Source organism: Tachysurus fulvidraco, chromosome 18 (assembly GCF_022655615.1).
Source record: "Tachysurus fulvidraco isolate hzauxx_2018 chromosome 18, HZAU_PFXX_2.0, whole genome shotgun sequence".
In the NCBI taxonomy this organism is placed as follows: domain Eukaryota; kingdom Metazoa; phylum Chordata; class Actinopteri; order Siluriformes; family Bagridae; genus Tachysurus; species Tachysurus fulvidraco.
This window is the reverse complement of record NC_062535.1, coordinates 3,553,323-3,576,963: the sequence shown is the minus strand read 5'-3', so window position 1 is coordinate 3,576,963 and position 23,641 is coordinate 3,553,323. Positions and strand designations below refer to the sequence as shown.

General features: G+C 40.9%; 1 protein-coding gene across 1 annotated transcript; it reads left to right on the top strand.

Annotated features, from left to right (window-relative positions):
• Nucleotides 1-4,815: 4,815 nt before the first annotated feature.
• LOC125139480 (macrophage mannose receptor 1-like) lies at nt 4,816-6,538 on the top strand. The gene is made up of 4 exons (XM_047803666.1): nt 4,816-5,048; nt 5,402-5,739; nt 6,033-6,395; nt 6,483-6,538. The coding sequence occupies exons 1-4, from the start codon at nt 4,816-4,818 to the stop codon at nt 6,494-6,496; spliced, it is 948 nt and encodes a 315-aa protein (XP_047659622.1). The 3' UTR covers nt 6,497-6,538.
• The last annotated feature ends 17,103 nt before the right edge of the window (nt 6,539-23,641 follow it).

Sequence of the window (23,641 nt, the reverse complement as noted above, 5' to 3'; positions counted from 1 at the left end):
TATAGGATTTTATGCATTGCATATATGACATATAGAAAATTGCATGAATAGGTGTAACTGTTTCTACTAAAGTGGCTGTTGAATGATTAAATGCTTTTTACATCCTTCAAACTACTCATCATGCAAATCTCATTCAGCGTTTAGAGCCTGCAGGTCCAAAGTTGGACACAGACCCCTGTATTTATATATATATATATATACAACAATATACCAGATGTAAAAGCTGGAGTCTTGATCTGGGAGGGGAACGTAAACTAAGGTCCCTTTCCTTAGAAGCGAGAGCAGTTTCTCTTGGAGAAACGTGGTTAGGTGTTTGCCAACAACCGTGGGTAATACACCCTGAAACAGAGAATAGGAGGTGAACTGGATCCTGTAACCCTTTTCTACAGTATCTAGGACCCACTTACACACACTTAGAAGTTTCCATGCTACCAAATTGTCTACAAAAGATGTCAACATCATGCTGATCTCCCTGATACCCTGCAGGTGCTGATCCAGGAGACAAGAAAAGAGAGTAAGGGCAGACCTTACTGACCTCCAAAATTCCAGAGACGACAAAGTAGGAGGTACTGTAGGGGAAGTTGCCCTAGGAATGACGCTCCTAGGAATCGAAGCCCTCGGGCATCAGGATTTCTTTTTTAGCTTAACTGACAGGCCTGGGTCTGGGCATGCTGATAGGCCTCTATAGACTTTTATGGGTGAGGTCGGGCTGCAACACTCGCTCTGAGCAGGAAAGGTCAGAGGGGGGGCTGGGTGTGGCTGGAAGATGGCCCAGGCTGCTCACTGTGACAATGGATAAATTCCCTGAATGCTGTTGACGACAGTACTCACTACTTCCCCGAACAGGCGAAATCGGGCATCCAGGAGAAAGGATCTATGTCTGTCACAAATCTCTGTTCAATTAAGCCACAGGTGCCTCTTTGTGACAAAAAATACAGCCATAGAACCTATGGTGTGGGCCGTCTGCTTCGTGGCACGGAGTGCGAGATCTTTGGCTCGGTGGAGCTCTGATATTGCCTTGAGGTTCAATCCCCTCCACAGTTAAGCTCTTTTAGCAGGTCAGCCTGGTAGGCCTGCAAGACCACCATGTTGTGCAGGGGCACATTGGCTTGTCCTGCTTCCATGTAGGCCTTCCACACAATGGCTTAGGTGACTCTACATGGCTTAGAAGGGAGCACAGGCTTCCTCCATGTGGGCAATGTAGGGGAGAGACACTAGGCATGGCTGCATACCACTGGCCCTACAATAGTCGAATAATTAGAAGTGCAGAATAGGGATTCCCCAAGACGTTGATATCTCAGCATGGAGGTCCGGGGAAAATGGCAGTCAGGAAGCAGTCGTTTAGCATGGAACGAGATATCAGGCTTGTTATGAGCTACACTAACTTCTTCTACAGGCCAATTTAAATTTAACAAATAAACTTAACAACAACGCACATTACCACCTCATGGAGCTCCTCAAACACCACTCATTCTCTATGAGCTTCCGGTGCCACTCCACCTCCACCTTGAAATCCTAGACACCACTCACGTTGTTGACATCTCCCTGGAATACCATGACCTGGGGGAGGTGTTCAACAAGGAACAAGCCACCCAAATGCCACCACATAGATCATGGGATTGTACTATCAATCTATTACCGAACACCTCCCTTTCTAAAGGCAGAATATTCTTACTGTCTATCTCAGAGACCCAGGCTTTGGAAAGTTACAAAGATGAACCACTGGCGAGAGAGAGTCAAGTGGAAAACCACATTCCACACTACCAGGGGACAGGAGTACTTGGTCATACTATGTAGACTTAACAAAATGCCTGCTGTATTTCAAGCCTTTGTTAAAAAATATTCAGTGACCTTAAGTGCATGGTTGTTCACATCTACAACTTTCTGACATACTCGAGACCTTGAAGCTCATATTGTCCAAGTGCCCACTGTACTGATCAGGCAGATACATTAGCTCTATGTCAAGGGGAACAATGCCGATATCATTATATCTCCTTTACTTTTAACGTGTTTCATCACTCTACAGCACCTTATTCCAAAATGAAGCTGATTTGTCCAAATGTGCGTTTGCAAACCTCAAGCGACTTTGTTTACGGCGTGTGTGCAAAAAAGGCTTTACCTTGTGCAAAGTGCGCTGAATTGTTGAACGATGCACAGTGACACCATCTGCAGCAAGTTGATGTTGGAGGTCTTTGGAGGTGGACTGTGGGCTGCTTTTGACCATTCTCACCATCCTTCGCCTTTGCGTCTACAACATGGCTTGCCACTTCTGGCCTTAACAAGAACTGTGCCTGTGGTTTTCCATTTCCTCACTATGTTCCTCACAGTGGACACTGACAGCTTATAGCCCTGTGGTAACTTTTTGTAGCCTTAAACCATAATGTTGATCAATCTTTGTTTTCAGGTCATTTGAGAGTTGATTTGAGGCCTCCATGTTGCCACTCATCAGAAAAGAGACAAAGAAAACAACAACTTGCAATTGGCCTTAAATACCTTTTCTCATGATATGATGCACCTGTCTATGAAGTTCAAAGGTTAATGAGCCACCAAACCAATTGTGTGTTCCAATTAATCAGTGCTAAGTAGTTACAGGTATTCAAATCAACAAAATGGCAATGGTGCCCAAATTTATGCACCTGTCTAATTTTGTTTTGATGCATATTGCACATTTTCTGTTAAAAAAATAAACCTCATTTCACTACTGAAATATTACTTTAGTGTCCTTCAGTTAGTTGATAGATCAAAACACCCAAAATATTTATAAATGAAAATCATGGAGATTGTCAGGGGGTTCCTAAACTTTTGCATACGACTGTATAATAAGAATTAGAACTAAGTTCACATTCTTCATTCTTTAAATACAACTCTTTCTGTTCACCTGTCTTTTGTTTATCCAAAGTCATGGAAAAACCCTGCAGCATTTATTCTGTAAATATGAACATCTCACAGGGATATATTCAAATATGTTCCAGATAAAAACACATAACAGTGTCACTGCAACAGCAAAACTCTGATGAACAGCAGATACTGAGATTACATCTGTACCTAAGGGAATATGTAAAGTGATGGGTGAGATTGAAAGAGGACAGTAATACTGTATAATAAGAGGTTTGTTATGTTCAGGTGCACAAAGTGAGGTGAAGAACAGAAGAACACTCATAACACACACCCTGTGTGGAGTACATGACATACATGAGGTACGGATATCTATTTATTCATGTATTTATTTGTTTTATTTATGTGTGAGAGAGAGAGAGAGAGAGAGAAAGAGAGAGAGAGAGAGAGAGAGAGAGAGAGAGAGAGAAGTTGGTGAATTAATAACTTTACTACAGTAATATAACTGATAACAGAACACAGAAAGAGTCAGATTGTTAATTCATAAGCTGTAATGTTGGAAATGATTTTTTGACAATTTCTTTACAGATATGGTTCACCTCGATTCAGTGACTCTTCTCTTCTTAGGTCAGTGTGTACACAATGTGTGTGTGTGTGTGTGTGTGTGTGTGTGTGTGTGTGTGTGTGTGTGTGTGTGTGTGTGTGTGTGAGTATGTGTGTGTGTGTGTGTGTGTGTGTGTGTGTGTGTGTGTGTGTGTGTGTGTGTGTGTGTGTGTTATTTAAATGAAAAAGACAGACTCTGTGAATGTGGGGCTATAGATGACTTTATTTTGATGCCAATTCTTGTATTTACTCTTTAGTTTCAGTTTGAAACAGGTTTGAACATTATTTTTTCTCTTTGTAATCTGAGGCTATTTTTGTATCAACAAATGAAGCCCTCAATGCTGAAGTATTGTGCAGCTTAAAAGTGGGTGAAAAATCTGCTGATGCACCGGTGGTGAAAGTCCGATACTTCTGTCTTAGCACAAACACGGGCATCAGACTATATTTATCTGAAGCCATTTTAAAAGCCATGTCCTGCTTTTACAACACAGTTTTGTGCATGGTCACTATTTGTCATATTTAAATAAAACCCCAAACTGGAACATGACATTAGCTGTGAGCTTAACAAACCTTGTTGTGTTCTGTGAGATCCTAATCATGAGGTCTATTCTCAAGGAAGCTTTCTAACATATATTTAACTTAATATACTTAATATGCACCTGACCTCATGAATATTTCGCATAAATATACAAAAAGCAGACTGTAATCTTTCTAATAACAGCATCACTTAGGGTGATTCCAAGCTGAATGAAACATAAACAGAGACAAAAGTGTTTTATTATGAAGTGTAAAGAGACATTTGATGATCTGATTACAAACAAAATAAAGAATCGCACAAGAAACATTTAGCCAGTTTTCATGGATTAAATGATCATGTTGATGTTGAACAACTTGAATTCATTTCTAGCTGCTTAGCTAATGTTCTATTATAATACATTTCGTCATGCTTTAGTTTCTGTTTCTGATTCCACAAAATAGAAAAAATAGAGAGTGAAAATAATAATAAAAAAAAGGTTTAAAAAGTCACTTTTGTTTATTAAGTGTACAATGTTTCATGGTGGAACTTTTACCTGGAATATTTTACCTAGAACATTTAAGAACCTTAAAACCATGAGACTATAATAATGTGAAGGGTTGGTCTGTTATTCCAGGAAATAAAAATAAAATAAAACTGATTTTGAAAGTAAGAGATAACATTTTAAAATCGTATCATAGCATCATGCAATAACACGTCTCTTTCTTATGTTTTTCACAGTAGTATGTGGTACAGGAGCATATATTCCTCATCACTATCACTTTGTGAATGAGAATAAAACTTGGAGTGAAGCTCAGACTTACTGCAGAGTGAATTACACTGATCTGGCAACCATCAGCAACATGGGAGAGATGAAGAAGCTGAATCACACACTGATGAAGGAAAATGCAAAGAAAGCTTGGATTGGTCTACAGAGAGCAGGACCTGGGAGATGGCTGTGGTCTCTGGAAGACCAAACTTTCTACAGAGACCGAGTCACTTACACACACTGGGACAGGGGACAACCAAACAATGCTGTGGGAAATCAGTACTGTGTGGCATATTGGAATGCCGGTCCATTATGGAATGATTACAAGTGTGAAAATTTTTTTCCTTTTGTATGTTATGAAGGTAAGAGAGATTAATAAAAAGTAATATATTTAATAATGTTACAGTGATGAAAATCTAATTCTAAAATGGAGGATCTAATTGTATTATTTATTTGTCTTAGTTTTTTGTTAAAGTTCCTTTATTGGCACAAAAGGCAAAAATCTAATGTAGTAATGAATGAGCTATTAATTGTGTTAACTGCATGTTTGTTTGTTTTTTTTCCAGACAATAAAGTTAATAATAAAGTTCTTTTATTGACTTAAGAATCAGCAAAAATCTAATGAAGTCATGAATGATCTAATCATTGTGTAAATTTTTATTTTTATTTTCAGAAAAAAACACAAACACTAATAAATATGTATATATTAGTGATAAAAAGAGCTGGTACGATGCTCAGACCTACTGCAGAGAGAAATACACAGACCTGGTCAGTGTGAGGAACCAAACTGAGAATGACGAGATCAGGAGTGTGGTTAATATTTCAGACAGTACAGACGTTTGGATCGGTCTGTTTAATGACTCCTGGTATTGGTCAGATCGGAGTAACTCCACATTCCGATACTGGAGATCTGACAAACCCAGTGGAAGTTTGATCTGTGCTGCAGTGTCTGAGTCTGAGCAACGTTACTGGACTGATGTGAACTGCACAGAAAAACTCCCGTTCATCTGCCATGAGAGTGAGTTAAATGATGCGGATTCAAGTGTTTCTTTTATTAAAGCTTACTGATGCTGTTTTGTATGATCATGAACTGTATACAATACACTTTGTTTTATAAATACAATCACAAATGGATGAGAGAGATAATTTAACTTTTTAATAAAATTTGCAAAACAAAATATTTATATTAACAATATTTTCAGGATATTATATCCAGATTCCTGTTTAAATCTTCGGCTAAATAAAAGATGAAAAACTATTGGGTTGTAAATGTTCACTTTAGCTTTTATGAATGCTGCCTCTTTTATCCAGATAAAGTGATCCTGATTAAGGAAAAGCTGACCTGGTGGGAAGCTCTGACATACTGCAGGAGCCATCATCATGACCTGGTGTCAGTGCGCACCGAGGAGATGCAGCTCTGGGTGAAGGAAGTGACTCAAAACGCCTCCACTGAACACGTGTGGCTCGGCCTGCGTCACGACTGCGCCCAGCGTGTCTGGTTCTGGGTTGTTGGATCAATAATCTGCTTTCAGGGCTGGGCACCAGGGAATGGGACCTGGAATGAAGACTGTAGTCATGAGAAGAGAAGCGGAGCAGTGCAGTCTGGAGGAGAGCAGAAGTGGATCGAGCTGCCTGAGAGCCAGAAGCTCAACTTCATCTGCTCTACCTATGATGGTTAGTCACAGTGTTTTTGTATGCTTGTGTTTTACTGCGCTTTTTTGATATTACATTTAAAAATTTTTTCATCGTTTTTGTTTGAAGATTTGTTTTATTAAACATGAAGACTGAAGACAAGTCGTGGTCCATCATCTGTGTCCATCATCAGCTGATCTACAGCAATGTCTCATTTATTCTCTTTTATTATTATTATTATTATTATTATTATTATTATTATTATTATTATTATTATTATTGACTGTTCTTATTAATAAAGGGGTTTCTGGGTAATGTAGGTGAAATCTATTTACCTGATGTTTAAACTACAGTGTGTTGGTTTGCACATACAGTATAATTGCTATTTGTTTGCTTTCTATGAAAAAAGAACTATATGATATTCAGCTAATTTACACATATGCAGGAAGTTTAGAACACCAAGCCATGCAAACAGTTATATTAAAATCATCATTATTCTTCATGTTTTTGTTTTCATCACATATACATTACACACACACACACACACACACACACACACACACACACACACACACACACACACACACACACACACATATATATATATATATATATATATATATATATATATATATATATATAATATATATATATATATATATATGTATATATATATAATGTGTGTTATCAGGATGTCTGCATAATGACATGTTGATGGTTTCTATACCTGGGATTTCTGAGCACTTGCTTAAATAATAAAAGTACATTTCAAGTTTGTGTTTTAGTGTATCTCTGTGTTTTGTGTTCCACATCACAAACATACATCACAAACATGCAGGGCTAAAACTTAGGGTAAGGTTTAAATTTGTCATCAAACTAAAACCACTTTCACTAAACAGAAGTGTAGATTTAGTGAAGAAGAATAACCCCATTGTTACAGCAATACCTGCGTTTCCCCTCCAGCCCACCAGAGGAAACCTTGTGCTATTGTATAATGCAATGTATTGTCAGTTTTTTCCTTGCATTACCTTGTGGTTCCATTGCTTGTCTTGCTGTATTTTGCCCATGTTCAATTTGTTCATTTTTTTGTGTTTGGATTTGTTTGTCAGATTTGTTTGCCACACGGATTTTGCTCTCTGCTTTTCGGAATTTCTTGCCTGTTTTTTGACTTTCCCTTTGCCTACTGTTTTGGAATGTTTGCCTTCTCAATAAATCTCTGCATACAGATTCAGCGTCTTCTGTTCCCGGCCCATCATTACATCCATGCACAACTCTGGTTCAGTCAACAGCACAGTGTAAAGTGTTACAACTGCAGCTACTTTGACAAAGTACCAACAGCACAAAAGACGTACAATAAATATAGAAATGTCCAAAGGTACACAGAGGTGGAGTATAATTGTTACGACCTTTTAAAAGTTGTCTAGGGTAAGGAGTAACATTTATGGTTGTGGTAAATTTTGTGGATGTAGTAAGCAAAAAGAAGAATGCAGGGACATGAAATAACAATGAAATGTGTGATTTATTATATACAGGTGAGAAAGGAGATAAATGGACAATTCAAACAAAATATAAACCTAAGAGAAAATGAGAAGTTAGTGACACCAAAGTAAATGAAGAAAAATAACAAAACCAATACTAACTGTTTTAAACCTCTAACCTAACTAAGGAAAATAAACAAGAAAAGAAAGTCTTCAGTTCCGAGCACCGTATACTTCCCTTCTCTAAGCTAATAAACAAAACATACAGGGGGTGGCATACAAAAACAGACAAAAGCACTGGCACTCCCACAAAACATATTTAGAGACGTAACACTCCTACCCTTAAGAACCAACTCGTTTGTGAAAACAACATAAATATTATACCCATCTGTACTCTCGAGAGAGCATCAGCCACGACATTCTCCGAATCCTTCCTATGTTTGCATTAAGCGCTGATTTCTGTTGTACATACGAGTTAAAAACACAAGAGGGTCGTGATCTGTGTAGACCACAACTGGTAAACTACTGGATCCAAGGTAAACCTCAAAGTGTTGTAACTCGAGCAGTAAAGTAAGGGCTTCTTTTTCAATCGTTGAATAATTTAGCTGATGTTTATTAAACTTCTGAGAATAATAACTAATTGGATGTTTGATTCCAATCTCATCCTCTTGAATAAGAACAGCACCAACACCCATGGAGCTTGCATCCACCTCTAGTTTAAAAGAATTTGTACAATCAGGTGACATTAAAACAGGTGCATTACACATCAAAGTTTTAACTGACTCAAAAGCATGCTGACTCTCAGCAGACCACACATAAGATTTCAACGGTCTAAGTAGTGAATTATGAGGACTCACTACAGTCAAAAAATTCTTACAAAGCTACTATAATAGCCTGCCATACACAAAAACCTTCGCAACTCTCCACGGGTCATAGGAATCGGAAAATCTGTTACGGCCGTGACTTTAGCCGCTACCGGTCGTACTTGGCCTTGGCCGACCTCCTTTCCAAGGTAAGTGACAGATGCTATAACAAATTCATATTTTGATAAATTAAGCGTTAAGTTTGCTTTCATCAGTTGTTCAAATACGGTTCTCAACAGACAAATGTGTTCTTTCTAAATCAACGAATACAACTGCAGATCATCAAGATTTGGCACATCACAGAAAACAATGCTAACAAGATGTTGGAAAGTTGCTGGAGCGTTCCTTAATCTGAAAGCCATCATATATGTATATATGTGTATACTGCAGAAAGTTATCTGGTGTTACAAAAGCTGAAATAGCTGAAGCTTGTGAGGTGAGCGGAACTTGCCAGTTTCCTTTCAGCATATCAAGCTTTGTAACGAAACGTGCAGACCCAATGTTATCAACACAGTCCTCCATGCGAGGTAACGGGTAACTGTCTGGTACAGTGACAGCATTTACTTTATGGTAATCTGTACAAAATCTGAATGTGCTGTAAGGTTTTAGAACCAATAGACACGGAGGACACCAGGGACTGCAACTGGGCTTAGCTAAATCGTTTTCCAGCAAATACTCTACCTCCTTCCGCATAACAGATCGTTTCAATGAACTTACCCTTTAGGCATGTTGCTTGATAGGCCGAGCACCGTTAGATTAATGTCATGTTTCAGAACATTTGTTTGCATAGGAACATCACCAAAGAAACATTTAAAATCACTGAGTAATTTTACAATGTCTATTCTCTGAGTCACAGTTAGATGGTCAATATATGAGGAAAGATCTTCTAAAATTCTAGAATTTGCTAACCTTGCACTCTGCTGAAAATCATGGTGAAACACCACTCCATCTATGCCCACATCCAACGTATCAGGAGGTGGCATCAGATCCACGGCTATTGCAACAGACGAGGTAGCATGGCCGGCAGTCTGTTCCGTGGCACTTGTCGTTGACATTGACGACTCTCTGACGAGCAGACAAAGATGATCCTGCCACAGGTAACAACACCAGCACTTTGTCAACAGGTTTAAATGATCAAGCTACCGCTTTCTATCATATTTGTGCTTCATGTCTTTCTGAGTTATGTAACAGTCACTGCCTGTCAGAGGGTTTAACACAGTTTTGTTAACAGTTCATCCTGGCCACTAGGGGGACACATAGGGATATGTCCTTTAGGGGATAAAACAGGAAGTTGAAGAGTAAAATGAGAGATCATGTTTGAAGCTTCCGCATGCTCTGTTGTAATGGTCTCCTTAACCCTGTTTTGAGAAACTTTATGGTTTTCTGCTCAAAGAGGATTACTTTATGGTGTAGCTACTGCTCATCTGCTGTGACTATGTGGGATGGTTATGGACAAATATGCTGCTTACTTGACTGAAGAAACTCTCTCTGGGATTTAGTTGGATTCTAGGTCATGGGCCTTAGCATCCAAAAGAGGGATAAAAGTTCGAACATTATTATCCTCCTCATCAACCTACACATTCTTGTTCATCTTCAGATAAGTCTGTTTACTGGACTGTTTCTGACATAATGCCCATTTGCCATATACTCATGCTTATGCTCATGGAAGTCATTTGGAGGTGTATTTACTGTATATATATATTTGTGTGGTTTGACAAGTTTTTTGATGTGGGTATGTTAAACATGTTTGTTAAAAATCTAAATATGTTGAATACAAATGACGCAAGCAACAAAATAAATGATTCCCCCCTTTAATTTATTATAGCATGAACAATGCAAAGTAACTGAGACTGTTATAATACTTGCGATATAATACTCTCTAGCTAACGGCCAATCAGTATGAAGAAGTTCTCGAAAAGTGCTTACATAATCCAATACATTAGTTTTTGACATAAGCGTAGGCTTTAAGATCTGTTCTTTAAGAACTTTTATCGGACCTCTAACTTGATGTCCAAACACAAGTTCAGCGGGGCTAAATCCAAGAGATACTTGAGTTGTTTCTCTTACAGCAAATAAGATTAAAGGACATATAAGACTTAAGGGTTTGGTGAAACCTCTCAACCTGACTCTGTGGGTGGTATGCACTTGAGACTTTGTGTGAAATTTTCAATGTCTCCAGTACAAAATTTCTACCTTTATCAGTCTGTATAATTTTTGGAAGTCCGAACTGGAGAATTTACTAACAGGTGCAGGGTGGCCATACACATAACAGTTAAAAAAAAGCTGATTTCCAGACTTCGTTTTTGGTAATGGACCAATACAGTCTACCAACACGTGTTCGAACGGTTCTCCCATTGCAGGTATAGGAGATAAAGGAGCGGGTGGAATTCTCTGGTTTGCTTTCCAATAATCTGACAAGTACGGCAATAGTGAACAACATCTTTGTTTAGCCCCGGCCCAAAAAAGTGTCTCAAAATCCGATTATGTGTCTTGGTAACTCCTAAATGACCAGCCAGCTGGTGATCATGAGCCAAGCACAAGACATGTTGATGATAGGAAAACGGAACCACAATTTGATACACAACATTCCAGTCTAAAATCTCTTCAGCATTAGAACACCACTTTCGCATCAGTAAGTCATTATCCAGGAAGTAAGAACATTTAGCCACATCAAGGAAAATAGCAGAATTAAAACAAGTCACAAGAGTTTAATCCTCTTTTTGCCCAGTGAAAATTTTCTCAAGTGACTCTGGCAATTTAAGTATTTCTGCATCTGACATTATCTCACCTAGGTCTTCGGTCTTTGAACGATTATTTGGTTCAAGTTTATCATAAATTTTTAACGTGACGTTTGAGAGTTTTGAACTGTCAGTCTGTAACTTTTCAGGACTTGTAGAAGAAAATACATTATTCTGAGTTAAAATACACTCATCCGCGAGTACGGCTGCATGTGATAAAGTATTAACTTTCTGCTCGTTAAGATACACTATTACACGTTCAGCTAAACATCCCTTAAATTCTTCCAGCAACATCAACTCTCTTAAAGATTCGAAATCATTTGCCTTACTAGCAGAACACCATTTATCAAATAACACTCGCTTCTCCCTTGTAAATTACACAAATGTTCTTTTTGTGTTTCCTAAAACGTTGCCTATAAGCCTCCGGGACCAATTCACATGCTCACAAGATAACAGATTTTACAGATTCATATTTCAGACTTTCTTCAATTGATAATGTAGAACAAACTTCTTGCACTTTGCCAAATAACCTACATTGCAAAAGCAATGACCAGACGTCCTTATGCCAACGAAGAGAAATGGTGATGCGTTCAAATGCACTGAAGTAAGTATCTACTTCAGTTTCTCTAAGTTGAGGAACAAGTGCAATGTGTTTACTTGCGTCAAAATTGTCGGGCGACAAACCACCTTGCAGTGAAGGAAAATGGGCTTGAGAGAGGTCCGGCTGTACAGTTGAGCCAGTAATATTTTTAATGCATCTAACTCAAGCTGCTTCAGCTTCACCTGTTTCTCGACCTCGATATCCAGCTTTCGTATTTCCAGTTTCAAGTTCAATTCGGCTTGGCATGTCTGGGCTCTCTCTTGTGCTTCATAATGAAACTGGGCCATACAGACTTTAAGTCGCACCCCTTCCAGTGAACCAACAGAACTGGGTGTTAATGGATCAAACGGTGGTAAGCCGGTCATAGTTTCGGCCTCCGCCTCTGCATCAGCATCAGCTCCGCCACTCCGCTTATCCTCCTCCCCAGAAATGAACTGCTCATGAGCAACGCCATGCACGTCGTCAACACCACCTTCCACGTTTGACGTAGGCCAAACCTGCAACTCGTTCAAATGCAAGATTAACATTTGCTTTAACTTTTTTTTTTACAATACTGTTTACTGAAATGAATCTGAAAATGATCCGTTATCTTCACCAAATCCTGCTTTCTGCATATTTCAATCTGTTTTACAGATGGACTAATTACAAAATCTTCCAAGTTAAACTTTTCCATAATGACAAACCACTCAAACCAAAACACTACTAAATCGCATGAGCGACTCCTATGCTGCCACATACTCCAACTAAAGCATTGCCACACACAACCACAAAATTACCACAATTACCAAAGAATTACTTTGATAAAGATCCCAGACGAGACCCCATTAATTGTTACGACCTTTTAAAAGTTGTCTAGGGTAAGGAGTAACATTTATGGTTGTGGTAAATTTTGTGGGTGTAGTAAGCAAAAAGAAGAATGCAATGACATGAAATAACAATGGAATGTGTGATTTATAATATACAGGTGAGAAAGGAGATAAATGGACAATTCAAACAAAATATAAAATATAAACCCAAGAGAAAATGAGACATTAGTGATGCCAACGTAAATAAAGAAAAAGTAACAAAACCAATACTAACTGTTTTAAACCTCAAACCTAACTAAGGAAAATAAACAAGAAAAGAAAGTTTTCATCGCCGAGCGTCGTATCCTTCCCTACTCTAAGCTATAAAACAGAAACATACAGTGGGGGGCGTTCACCTCTTACCTAATGTATTTAACATCGAGTTACCTATATTATACAATGGCACTCATTTCCTCTTTCTCTGTCAGCATCTATTACTAAAAATTGTATCCCTAACATCATTACAACCTTCATTACAAACAGAAGTTTAAATATACGGTTCAAAAATACATCTTAATTAAAATAATCTAAAGAAGTTGCCTGAAATTGGTGAAAATAGCCTGAAATCATTGTAGCGATTTTGGCTCGCGAAGCAAGGTAAATATTTATAAGTAATTATAACGTGTTATAGTGACTCCTAAATATTTTAACCTAAGTTGAAATTAACGATGATGGAATTAACGCTACACTTATTTGGTCTGTTCGTCCAGCGAACAGGCCATGTAACCTTTAGTAATTCTATGAAAGAGGTATCTTCCCGGCCAAGAAAGATTCACTTCCCTTTTACTTTACACCGTAATTTAAATTAAATTAACTTAATAGAGCATGTAGTTCAGACCAGATGTTGCAGGTACCTTAAGTTTGTGAGCGATACTCAGAGACAATCACTTGTGGCACAAAATCTGGCATTTAATGAATGAGACAAACACAACATAAAACTAACTACACAAACAAACAAAAGAAATATGGAAAACGAAGATGACAGTAAAATAACACAAAAGGACGTAAAATTGGGGAAAGGGAGGAAGAGACTGGAAAGAAGAAATTAGAGAAAGGAAGGAAAGGAAATGGCAAGCTTAGACTTCAAAATTAATCACACCCTAACTGGGAAATAGTCACTGGAAACTTAAATTCACCTTAAGACTCAATACAAGGTTCATACTTAAATTACGCATCTAAATTGGTTGGTAAAGGAAACGGTTACTTGCATTGGCTTACTGCACAAGAGTCCGGATGCAACAGAGAAATCTCTGAAAAGTCAGTTAGGGTGGGGTCAGACGTTCTTCCAAGTTCTCCTGAAGATCAGAATAGTTGTCGTTCTTGGAAGTGAAGCTTGCTGGAACTTCTTTGAAGGAAGATGGAGTTGTCTCCAAGCTGTTCCGAAAGTCTGACCACGGATTAGTGGTGTTTGTGACAATTTAAAGGTTGCGAACTCCACCCATCTTTGGGGAGATGGCCAATACTACGGCCTGAGATTTCAGAGGGAAAAACTCTCCTTTGTTTCAGGAGTCTGTGGGCATGGTTTAGCTATCAAACTTTTAGATGACTTTAAAGTTGTATCCAAGGTGTATTAAGTTGGTATGGCGCCTTTTGTGCTCAAATAAAATACACCATTGTTTGAAAAATGAGTAACCGATAATTTTGTGGTCATTTGGATACTAAACATGAAGGGTAATGACGGTATAAAGGCAGCGGTACATTACATACACAGATCAGTAATCAAAGTGTAACTGATGTTACTACAGTGTTGTGTTCTGACACATGAATAAAATACACCCTTGTCAGGAAAGTAAGGAGCAAATAATTTTAAGTCAGGCAAGCCTTAACAGAAGAAACACATTACAACAGGGTTATAAGAATAAGAGTCTTAGAGTGTCTTATCTACTTGTTTTATTAGTAAAAGGAATGTCTCATTGTGTTGTGTGTGTGTGTGTGTTCTGGTTGAGGGCCCCTATGAGTTCAATCAGAGAAGCGGCATGGGGTTATCTGGTCTTTGTATAGGCTCCAGTCATTCTGGAGCCAGTTGTGTGTGTGTAAAACTGGGTTGGTCATCGTTTGATTGAAGATTAGATGCCAAAGTTTAGGGTGCCTTGGACATGAAATCTAAATGACATGTACTAGATGCTACATCATAATTGTGAGGGAGTGATGCTATCCCTCTAGATTTAACTGGTTGAGGCGGCCAAATATGAACAGGATTCCGGTTAGATTATTACAGGATTATTGTAACGCCAAGAAAGCCGATCAACAGTGTCTAAGGCTGATCCTCAAGCCTAGGTAGCGGAATCAATCGTACCACAGGACGAGTGTAGGATGTATCATGAACTCTGACGCGAGCAGTGCGTATCTTTCCATCCGGTCTCAATCACTGTGCCTACAGGCCAGAGGGCTCGAGGAAGTTGTGAGTCAACGATGAGAACCACTTGGCCCACGGACAGCTCCTTTCCTTCCTTTCTCCACTTATGCCTCTCCTGCAAATTCGGAAGATAATTTCGAATAAAAGCAGTCCAGAAATGGTCCGCTAACACCTGGCTGTGTCTCCATCTGCGTCGCCCGATCAGGTTGGCAGAGTCAAACAAGACTTGAGGTAGGGAGGCATCGCGTCGGCCCATAAGTAGTAGATTCGGTGTCACTGGATCCAAGTCTGCAACATCAGAGGATACATATCCCAGTGGCTTGGCATTTAGGATGCCCTCAAACTCCACTAGCAAGGTTTGCAGTACTGGCTCTGGCACCACCTGCTCCCGCAAGATGACATGTAATGCTATTTTTACAGATTTGACCTCACACTCCCAGGTTCCTCCGAAATGAGGAGCATTAGGAGGAATGTGTTGAAATCTGATCTTCTGGGGAGCAAGCAGCTCTTGAAGTTTGGGTGACATGTCACCAAAGGTGTCACGTAGTTCTCGATCTCCTCCCACAAAGTTAGTACCGTTGTCACAGAGCAATTCCATGGGCTTGCCACGTTGTGCTACAAAGAGACGCAGAGAGAGTAAGAATGCATCTGTGTCAAGGTGCTCCAGCAGATCAATGTGCACACATGCATTTAAAGAGGATACACCATCTCTTTTCATGGCGACGACCAACTTTGACTGAAAAGGGGCCGAAACAATCCACTCCAGTGGAATAAAACAGAGGTTGGTGAAGTTGCAACCTGCAGGATGGAAGATTAGCCATTTGGGGAACTTCAGGCTTGGCCTGACAGAACTGACAACCTTGACATTTGCGCTGATGTTTACGTACAGCTTCCCTGCCTCGAAGTGTCCAATACTGGCGACGCAATTCTGCTAGCACTCGTTCAGAACCGGGATGTAGAAGTCGGCAGTCTGTCTCCTTGATCAACAAATTAGTGATAGAATGACCAGGATCTAGCACAATTGGGTGGATGGCATCCAAATCGAGGTCACTTGCGTGACGTAATCTTCCCCCAAATCTGATGAGGCCAGTGTCCTTATCATACTCTGGTGCAAGGGATGCCAAACGGCTGTTAGCTGGAACCGGCTGTCCAGTCTTCAAGGCTTGAACTTCCTGTGGGAATGAGTCCTGTTGAGCTTGAGCAAGGATAAGTTTCTCGGCTTCAACATAATCATCAGCTTGCGGAGAGAGGTCACTGTATCCAGCAGCCGCCCCATGTAGGGACCTGACAGTGGCCTGAACAAGCTCTTGCCATGTATCAAAATGAACAGGAAATGACTGGAAACTGTGACAGTGCCAATAAATGCGTTTTTCCTTAGCTCACTGCTGTATGGTTCCACCATAGATAAATGGCCACTGGTCAGAAGGTTGGAGGAGGAAGTCTGGTCCTGTACTCCACTGGTGGGGACTCGCTAGCTGTGTCAGTGTTAGACCTCTCGTGACGTGGTCAGCGGGGTTGTGGGCTGAATCGACGTACTGCCATTCAGCCATGTCTGTGAGGGTCTGGATTTCTGCAACTCGAGTCCCTACAAATACCTTGTATCGACAGGACTCAGATGCCGTCCGTCCGTCCGTCAGCACAGTGGTCGAATCGGACCAGAGGGTAACTGTACAGATTTTAATAGACAACTCCGTCTGAATGACCTTTGCTAACTTTCGCTGCGCTCAGTTCCAAACGAGGCATGGAGAGGCATTTTTTTGGGAGCCACTCTAGATCTGGCCATAATGAAGGCGACCTGGACGTGGCCTTGATTATCAGTAGTGCACAAATAGGCCACGGAGCCATATGCTCTTTCTGATGCATCACAGAAGATGTGAAGGTCTCGGATGGCACTAGGGTGATCGGCACATGCTGATCTATAAGGTCGAGGGAATTGTAGCTGAGCAAGATTAGGAATCTCTCTCGTAGCCAGTTTAGCCACTTCTCCTTTACCGGTTGAGGTGTTATCGGTTCGTCCCAACCCAAATTCTGCTTCCAGAGGTCTTGGATGAGAATTTTAGCTCGGGTAGTAAATGGAGTGATATAACCTAATGGGTCGTACTGGCTGGCCAAAGTCTTGTACATGTTTCACATGGTAGGCTCTAAGGGCTCAGCAGAGCGTAGATTATAGCCTAATGTGTCAGTGAGACAATTCCATCGTAGGCCTAGAGTGAGTTCTTGTAGGTCCGTACTTGCTTTGGTCAACCACAATTCACTGTTAGGGGATCGGGCTTCTGCAGGAAGGTGCTCAATGACTGAGGGTACATTGCAGGCCCATTGTCTTAGGTCAAAGCTCTGACAACAGCTTACGAAGTACATTTACTACCTCCTTAGCATCGTCAGAGCTCGTGCAGGCAATTATCTACATAGAAGGAATTCTCAACAAGTTTAGCCAGATTATCGTCCTGGTATTCTTGGGCATGGCGCTGGAGGGCATAAATAGCACAACAAGGACTGCAAGTCGTTCCAAATGGGAGCACCTGCCATTCGTATATCTCAGGCTCCTTGTCTTTCTGCATGTCCCTCCAAATGAACCGCAACACTGACTTGTCTTTAAGCATGCATACCTGGTGGAACATGCCCTTTATGTCCCCACTCACAGCTACAGTGTGTTACTGTTCAAAGCCTGCCCATGATGCTGAAAGGAGCAGTTAAAGACAATCCTGTCCTTTTCATTGTGATGTACCATGTGATGTGGAATAAACCAGGACTCTAAGGTTCTGTTTGCTTCTTCTGTGGTTATCTTGGCTACATATCTGGCGGATTCCAGCTTTCTGATTTCGTTGCACTAGGCCTTCGCCCGTGCAGGATCTCGTGCCAGTCTGCGCTCGGTACTTCGAAGACTGGGAAGAACAGCATCCCTTTCTGCACGAAGTATAGTCATAGGTATGCGTCGGAGCAAAGGCGTAGCATATATTTGAACGCCAGCCACGTTCACCCTGATGGTGTCGTCCTGGAGCATGGCGAGAGCATCTTTATCTTGCTTGGACCTAGTGACCATTTTCTCATTGTATGGTAGAGTGTCAACCAACCAGATTCGTTCAATGTGCAGAATCAGATCATCATGAGACCGGGCGGTGGTGATATGAAGGCACTGCTGATAACGCCGTGAGGGCTGCTTGGGTCTCATGGGGCCTTGAAGAGACCATCCCAACTGTGTTCAGATGGCTATTGGACCTCCATCTGGGCCACAGAATACAGGCCGTATTGGTGTTAAGAGATGTGGCATGTCCGAACCTATAAGAAGTAGAGGTTTGACTCCGTCAACAGGAGGAAGAGGTAGATCTCTCAGATGACAATAAGCTTGTTGCAGTGCCGCTACTGGATAATTATGCTCTGCCAGACTTAGACCGGTCACAGTAAAGTCATGGTGGATAGTGCACCTCTGTGTAGGTCGGGTGACTGAAGAGACCTCAAAGGAAACGGACGAACCTACAACTTCCGTATGACATTGTCGGACAGTCTGTAAATGAAGAACCTCAGGCGTACAAGAAAGCTTGAGCTGCTGCACTACGGGGAAGAGCACAAGTGTTCTCTCTGACCCGTCGTCAAAAACGGCATGTGCTTCCATTTAGTAAGGTCCATTATGGAGGAGGACCTTGACGATTTTTAGCATGACTCCGGGTGTACGTTTCGGCCTGTCCAAGTAAACCCGTGTAGATGGGAGACTGACTGTGAGGACGGATCTACTGCTGGCACTGATGGAGTCATGAAGGACTGTGAGATGTAGTTCTTTACATATTTTACATGGACGTTTAAGGTTGCAAGACTCTACTGCATGTAATTGTCCACATCTCCAGCAGCGTTTACCATCTTTGATCCAATCCACAATCTGGGTAGTCAACCCTTTGAATGTCTCACAAGAGTTGAGGTAGTGCTCCCTGTTGTCACAATGGGGACAATATGGCTTAGGCTTAGAACTGGATCTCGAAGCTGGCAGCTTAGAACCGTTCGCTGTACTCTCACATGTCAGGAGGACAGGCCTTGGATGCCCTTTAGGATGCGGTGTTCCTCTAGCTCTTATAGGGGCCTTGGGATTTTCACTCTGGAACATAGCCACGGCTCGACTAGAGATGCGTTTTGCTTGGGACTTGATTTGGAGCCAGCCTGCGAAATCAGGGAGTGTATAGGTCTTGTCAGTACCTGTCTGGAGAATACCCCGGTTTAAACAGTATTCAACAAAACTGTCACGATAGGCTGGTGGCAGTTTGCTCAAGAGACGGTCTACATGCGAACCTCATAAAAGCTTACAACCATTCTGGCCCTCAAGAGTTCTCAGCATACCCACCAGGGACTGGACTGACAAAGCAAATGAGTCAAAGGCATTGGCATCACCCAGCCTAAGAGGGGGAGTGTTAAAGATGGCACCTAACTCGGATTGAACAAGCTGTCTTGGCTGTCCATACTTGTCTTGAAGTGCCTGCAGCGCAGCGGAGTAAGGCTGCTGGTGATACATAAAGGCTTTAGCTAGCTGATGAGCACCAGGGAGTATTAAATGACTTATGAGGACATGGTATTTGTACTGTTCACTGATATGGTTGTGATTACTCAACAAATTGTCTAACGCTAACTTGAACAATGCAAAGTCACTCTTAGCACCACTCTCAAAAACTGGTAAAGTAGGCTGTGGAATGCCATAGGCTGATGCATACAGGAGCTCTGGGCTTGGATAAGATGAGTAAACAGCTGAGGGAGATGGAGCTGCTTGAACATAACCGGGAGATTTTATTGCCTTTGTCGATGCTTGATAGTTAGAGCTAGGGAGCTGTGACTGACCTGGAAGTGTCGCGTCGGGCATGCTGCTGCTTATATGGTTCACAGCACATGGTTTTGGGAACACTGCCGAAGGCTAAGGTGGCACCTTCAATGTTGATGACTCAGAGTGTACTGGAACAGCAGTGTAAGCAGACAGTTCTATGTTAGGGGATGGCGATAAGAGCGCTTGTGACACCGGATGCGGTGCAGTGTGGAAGGGCACACCTGCAGGGTAAATATCTGGTGAGTCCGCCTGTGGTGGTATAGGTGGCGGCTGGGACACCGCAGAATCGTCAGAACTATGACGATTAGAGAGGCAGGGCTGCTGAGGCTTGGGAGACAGGAGTTGAGGTGAGCAAGTCTGGTTGTAATGTGCTGCAAGCTGTTGTGTGTTGGGAGAACCAGAGTCTGCAGAAACTGGAGTGGTTGAACTGGAGTGAGAGAGCATGGAAGAGACAAGCTTAGCCACTTCAAGTTCAGTCTCTGCTTGTTGAAGCTTACGCCGTCGTTCTAGGCGATTTGACAGGGCCACCTTTGCCTCTAGAGCCTCCTCTTGCATGCGCTGGGCCTCTCTGGCTTGTGTTTGCAGTCTCTGGGTTTCCAGATCAATCAGTGAGTCTTCTTCTACTTGCTGCCGTAGATTATCATACTGTCTATGTTTAATCGTCTCCTCCAGCATAGCAGTCTGGACGCTAGAAAGCTCTGATGGAACATAAACACCAGCGGACATAATGGAATGCCTACTTGTCTTGGAGTGAGAGCTGACACCACTGTGTGACATTGTCCTCGAGTTGCTTCGGGGCTGTTTAGGACAGTGAGAGGAAACTTTTGGAGGAGGGTCAACTGCGAGTTGGTAGCCGACATTGTAATCATTCAGGTGGGTGGGCAGATTCGTCTTACGCCGAGGTCTGGAACGTGTCTCAGATGCGTCACTTCTTGCTTCATCCATATTGGTTCAATATTGCTCTCAATCCGGCTCGAAGGACCACTATGTGAGGGAGTGATGCTATCCCTCTAGATAGACTGGTTGAGGCAGCCAAATATGAACAGGATTCCGGTTAGACAATCAGACAGTGGAGGAGAGATTCTTCATACAGTAGCCTTTATTAACATCCATAAGTTGTCACCTGCAACAATCATCTTATGGCGATGATGTCTTTATGAATGTCTGTGTGTGTGTGTGGTTTTAAAGCATAAACGCACAATACAGAGCATAAAACAAGCATGCAGGTATGAACTGATTAACTGCTATCTGCCATTGCGCAACATCATAATAAGTCCGTGTGGACACCAACATTTACGGTATTTGGTTCCTAGGTCAGGCTTTCGTACAATAATGATATATAAAACCAGATTTTGAATGGAATTCTATATGAATTTAGGCTTTTTTGAGCCTCTGTACCAGGAAAACCAGAATTCCTATCACTTACCGGTAAGGGGGAGTAAAAGCACCTTAATTCAGACCATGATGAACAACCTACCTGTGTTTGGTGCATGTAGGTTAAAAGCTGTACAATGATTAGCATTTAATTGTTAAAAAAAAATAAAGTAATGAAGCAAAACAGAATTTTGGGTTGTTCAAGCCAATATAATAAGAATCAGAACTAAGTTCACGTTCTCCATCCTTTAAATTCAACTCTTTCTGTTCAACTGTCTTTTGTTTATCCAAATTCCTAGAAAACACTGCAGGCTTTATTCTGTAAATATGAACACAGATATATCTGTCATTCAAATATGTTCCAAATAAAAGCACATAACAACAGCAAAACTCTGATGAACAGCAGATACTGAGATAACATCTGTATCTAAGGTGTAGTGTTTTGTACCAGTCATTTTAGATTTCATGTCCCAGGCACCCTAAATTTCAACATCTACTCCTCAATTAACCGATGAGCAACCCAGTTTTGCACCCACACCTGGCTCCCGAATGTTTGGAGTCTCCACAAAGACCAGATAACCCCATGCGGCTCATTGGGGCCAGCAAACAGAACACACACACACACACACACACACACACACACACACACACAACACAATGAGACATTCCGTTTACTAATAAAACCCAAGATAAGGTACTCTAAGGTTCTCATTCTCATAACCCTTTTTGTAATGTGTTTCTTCTTTTAAGGCTTGCCTGACTTAAAATTATTTGCTCCTTAATTTCCTGACAAGGGTGTATTTTATTCATGTGTCAGAAAACAACATTGTATTTTAAAATCCGTTATACTCTATCATCATATCTTACTGATCATGGCATGTTAATGTATACCTGTTCTAATGCCGTATGACCCTTTAAGGTCTGATGTCAGAATGTATACGAAGCTATTGTTTTCCTTTTACTTCCCTAATGAAAGTGCATCTTGTTCATGTTTCATTTTTGTTTCTTTGCCTTTATCTTTGCCTTGATTAATGATCTATGTATGTAATGTACCGCTGCCTTCATACCGTCATTACCCTTCATGTTTAGTATCCAAATGACCACAAAATTATCGGTTACTCATTTTTCAAGCACTGGTGTATTTTATTTGAGCACGAAAGGCACCATACCATCTTAATACACCCTGGATCAAACTTTAAAGTCATCTAAAAGTTTGATAGCTAAACCACGCCCACAGACACCTGAAACAAAGGGAGTTTTTCCCTTCAAAATTCTGACCGAAGTATTGGTCATCTTCCCAAAGATGGGTGGAGTTTGTGACCTTTAAATTGTCACAAACACCACTAATCCGTGGTCAGACTTTCGGAACAGCTTCAAGACGACTCCATCTTCCTTCAAAGAAGTTCCAGCAAGCTTCATTTCCAAGAACAACAACTGCTCTGATCTTCAGGAGAACTTGGAAGAACGTCTGACCCCACCCTAACTGACTTTTCAGAGATTTCTCTGTTGCATCCGGACTCTTGTTCAGTAAGCCAATGCAAGTAACCGTTTCCTCTACCAACCAATTTAGATGCGTAATTTTAAGTAGGAATCGTTCATTGAATCTTAAGGTGAATTTAAGTTTCTGTGATGATTTCCCATTTAGGGTGTGATTAATTTTTGAGTCTAAGCTTGCCATTTCCTTTCCTTCCTTTCTCTAGTTTCTTCTTTCCAGTCTCTTCCTCCCTTTCCCCAATTTTAATTTATTTTGTTTTATTTTATTTTCATTTTCATTTTCCCTATTTCTTTTGTTTGTTTGTGTAGTTAGTTTTATGTTGTGTTTGTCTCATTCATTAAACGTCATAATTTTGAGCCACAGGTGATTCGTCTCTGAGTATCGCTCACAAATTAAGGTACCTGCAATATCTGGTCTGAACTACATGCTCTATTAAGTTAATTTAATTTAAATTACGGTATACAGTAAAAGGAAAGCGAATCTTTCTTGGCCGGGAAGATACCGCCTTCATAGAATTAATAAAGGTTACACGGCCTGTTCGCCGGACGAAGAGACCAAATAAGCGTAACGTTAATTCCAGTACCGTTAATTTCAACTTAGGTTAAAATATTTGGAAGTCACTATAACACGTTATAGTCGCTTATAAATATTTACCTTGCTTCGCGAGCCAAAATCGCTACAAAGTGAATATGTAAAGTGATGGGTGGGATTGAAAGAGGACAGTAATACTGTATAATAAG